This window comes from Ammospiza nelsoni, chromosome 3 (genome assembly GCF_027579445.1).
Source record: "Ammospiza nelsoni isolate bAmmNel1 chromosome 3, bAmmNel1.pri, whole genome shotgun sequence".
In the NCBI taxonomy this organism is placed as follows: Eukaryota; Metazoa; Chordata; class Aves; order Passeriformes; family Passerellidae; genus Ammospiza; species Ammospiza nelsoni.
In genome coordinates, this window is record NC_080635.1 from 50,005,667 (window position 1) to 50,007,759 (window position 2,093).

The 2,093-nt window shown below is 49.9% G+C and overlaps 1 protein-coding gene across 1 annotated transcript; it reads left to right on the plus strand.

The window, feature by feature from the left end:
* Nucleotides 1–391: 391 nt before the first annotated feature.
* SF3B5 (splicing factor 3b subunit 5) lies at nt 392–1,629 on the plus strand. Its single transcript, XM_059469614.1, has one exon. It carries the CDS (start codon nt 515–517, stop codon nt 773–775), a length of 261 nt encoding a protein of 86 aa, XP_059325597.1. The 5' UTR covers nt 392–514; the 3' UTR covers nt 776–1,629.
* Nucleotides 1,630–2,093: the final 464 nt, after the last annotated feature.

The following is a 2,093-nucleotide window of genomic DNA, read 5'->3' on the forward strand; positions in this document are numbered from 1 at the left end:
TTTACAAATCGACGGGAGGCTCGAGGCTTTACACCGAGGCTCAGCTGAGCACCTGCCTCAGCCTGAGGCGCAGCCCCGCGCCCGTGCTCCGAGTACGAAATCGGAGCTGGAGCCGCTCCTCAGCCCTCACGTACGGGCTTTAAAATAACCCTGGGTTACACATGCCGGCCCGGCCTTGTAACTACCACCTGCCTTACTATGTGCTAGCCGACTGACGTGATCGGACCGAAAGTAAACTATTTTATTACGGTATCAATATTTACTTATGCCAGGGCTTGCCCAGCTTTGGCGGGGCGGAGAGAAGACTACAACTCCCGGCAGGCCCTTCCCGGCGCGCTCCCGTCGGGCGCCGCGGCAGGAAAAGCGGCGGGAAGCGCTGCTGCGCCCGCCGGAAAAGCTCCCGGCGCCGAGAGCCGAACCCTCCGCCCAGGCCATCCCCGCCGCCCAGGCCATCCCCGCCGCCCAGGCCGGTCTCTGCCGCCCGCCCTACCGCGCTCCGCCCGCCCGCCTCGCCATGACGGACCGCTACACCATCCACAGCCAGCTAGAGCACCTGCAGTCCAAGTACATCGGCACGGGGCACGCCGACACCACCAAGTGGGAGTGGCTGGTGAACCAGCACCGCGACTCGTACTGCTCCTACATGGGCCACTTCGACCTGCTCAACTACTTCGCCATCGCCGAGAACGAGAGCAAGGCGCGCGTCCGCTTCAACCTGATGGAGAAGATGCTGCAGCCCTGCGGGCCGCCCGCAGACAAGCCCGACGAGTCCTGAGCTCCGTCCTGCTGTGCCGGCCCTCTCTCCCGTGTGGCTCCCAACAAGGACTGGCCGGGAGAAGCCTCGCAAAATGCCTGCTTCCGGACTTTGACTGTGCAGTCGTTCTCCTTTTTTCCACGTGGAATCTAATAAAGCTTCCTGGGCATTCCTAATGTTTGGTTTGGTAGTTTCCTAGTGAGAGCTTTTTGTTCCCAGAGTGCTGGCACTCGGTGTTGAGGGTTTCAGTGCAACCTTCCGAGGTGAAAGTCTCGGATGCTCCTAGACAGCATTGTCCCGACCGGACGGATTGATGCTTCCTTACAAAACTCAGTTTTGGGGGGGGAGAGGGGAACTTTGTTGGTACTCAAACGGTTTGATTTCTTGGTAGCCATAGTATGTGGGGTGGTTTGTGGTGTAGCATAAGTCAGTTCCTCTAGTACTTAAAAATTCCAAAATGGCTTTTCTCTAAACACTGTTTTCTTGCCTCGTATTCGTCTTTCCTGTACTTTTGAGTTTTTCAAGCATCGATTCTTTCTGATACAAATTGGCTACTTTTTTTCCCCCCTTATGCTTACTACTAACGTAGCATTCAAGGTTTTTCTACCTTACATCAAACAAAGATACTAATATTGGGTTAGGCTTTTTTAATATGGAATAAGAATATAAGGGTTATTCACTACTACTTAGAAGTAAAATGCTTCGGGGTGACACAGATCAGATTGCATACTGAACAGTTGTTGATTCTGAATTATCACTTAAAATAGGCTTTCTATTCACTTACAGTAAAAATAAATTTTGAGTTTTGGGAAAGACCTCAGCAGGAAACTGTGAGATATTTTTCTTGAAGAAATAAAATGTTCTTATTTCTGTCATGTTTGTTTGTATTACCATTGGAGGGGAAAGTCCAGTATTTTGTGGTCCTATTGAAACACTCTCCAAGCTTATCAGTTATTTTGTGAAATTGGCAGTCTCACAAAGTCAGTACATCCATCTTCTGGAGAATTCAGAGATGGCATTTTTCAAACTTTGTTGCGCATAGTAAATGAGGGCATGGGTGAAGTGGTCAGAAAGACATTTTACCTGCAAGTTTTGTGGGGAACTACTTCAGTTTACAGTAAATAAGGGGAATATTTAGAAAACTGGTTCCTAATTTGCCTGCAAGCTGGTGCAGGTAGTTTGAAGAGCATCTGTTCCTCACGTAGTGGCTGAAAGTTTTCTGTAAGTTGAATTCAAGCACTTAGGCATAGGTGTGCAAGGCAGTCTTGCAATGACTGGGCAAAATTTGCAGCTAAATAAAGCAAGTTTCCCGTTCAGTTTGACAGCTCCTGTTAAAAGT

Excerpts from the sequence above, each read along its gene's own strand:
- SF3B5 (XM_059469614.1), top strand. The coding sequence starts at position 515 with ATGACGGACCGCTACACCATCCACAGCCAGCTAGAGCACCTGCAGTCC.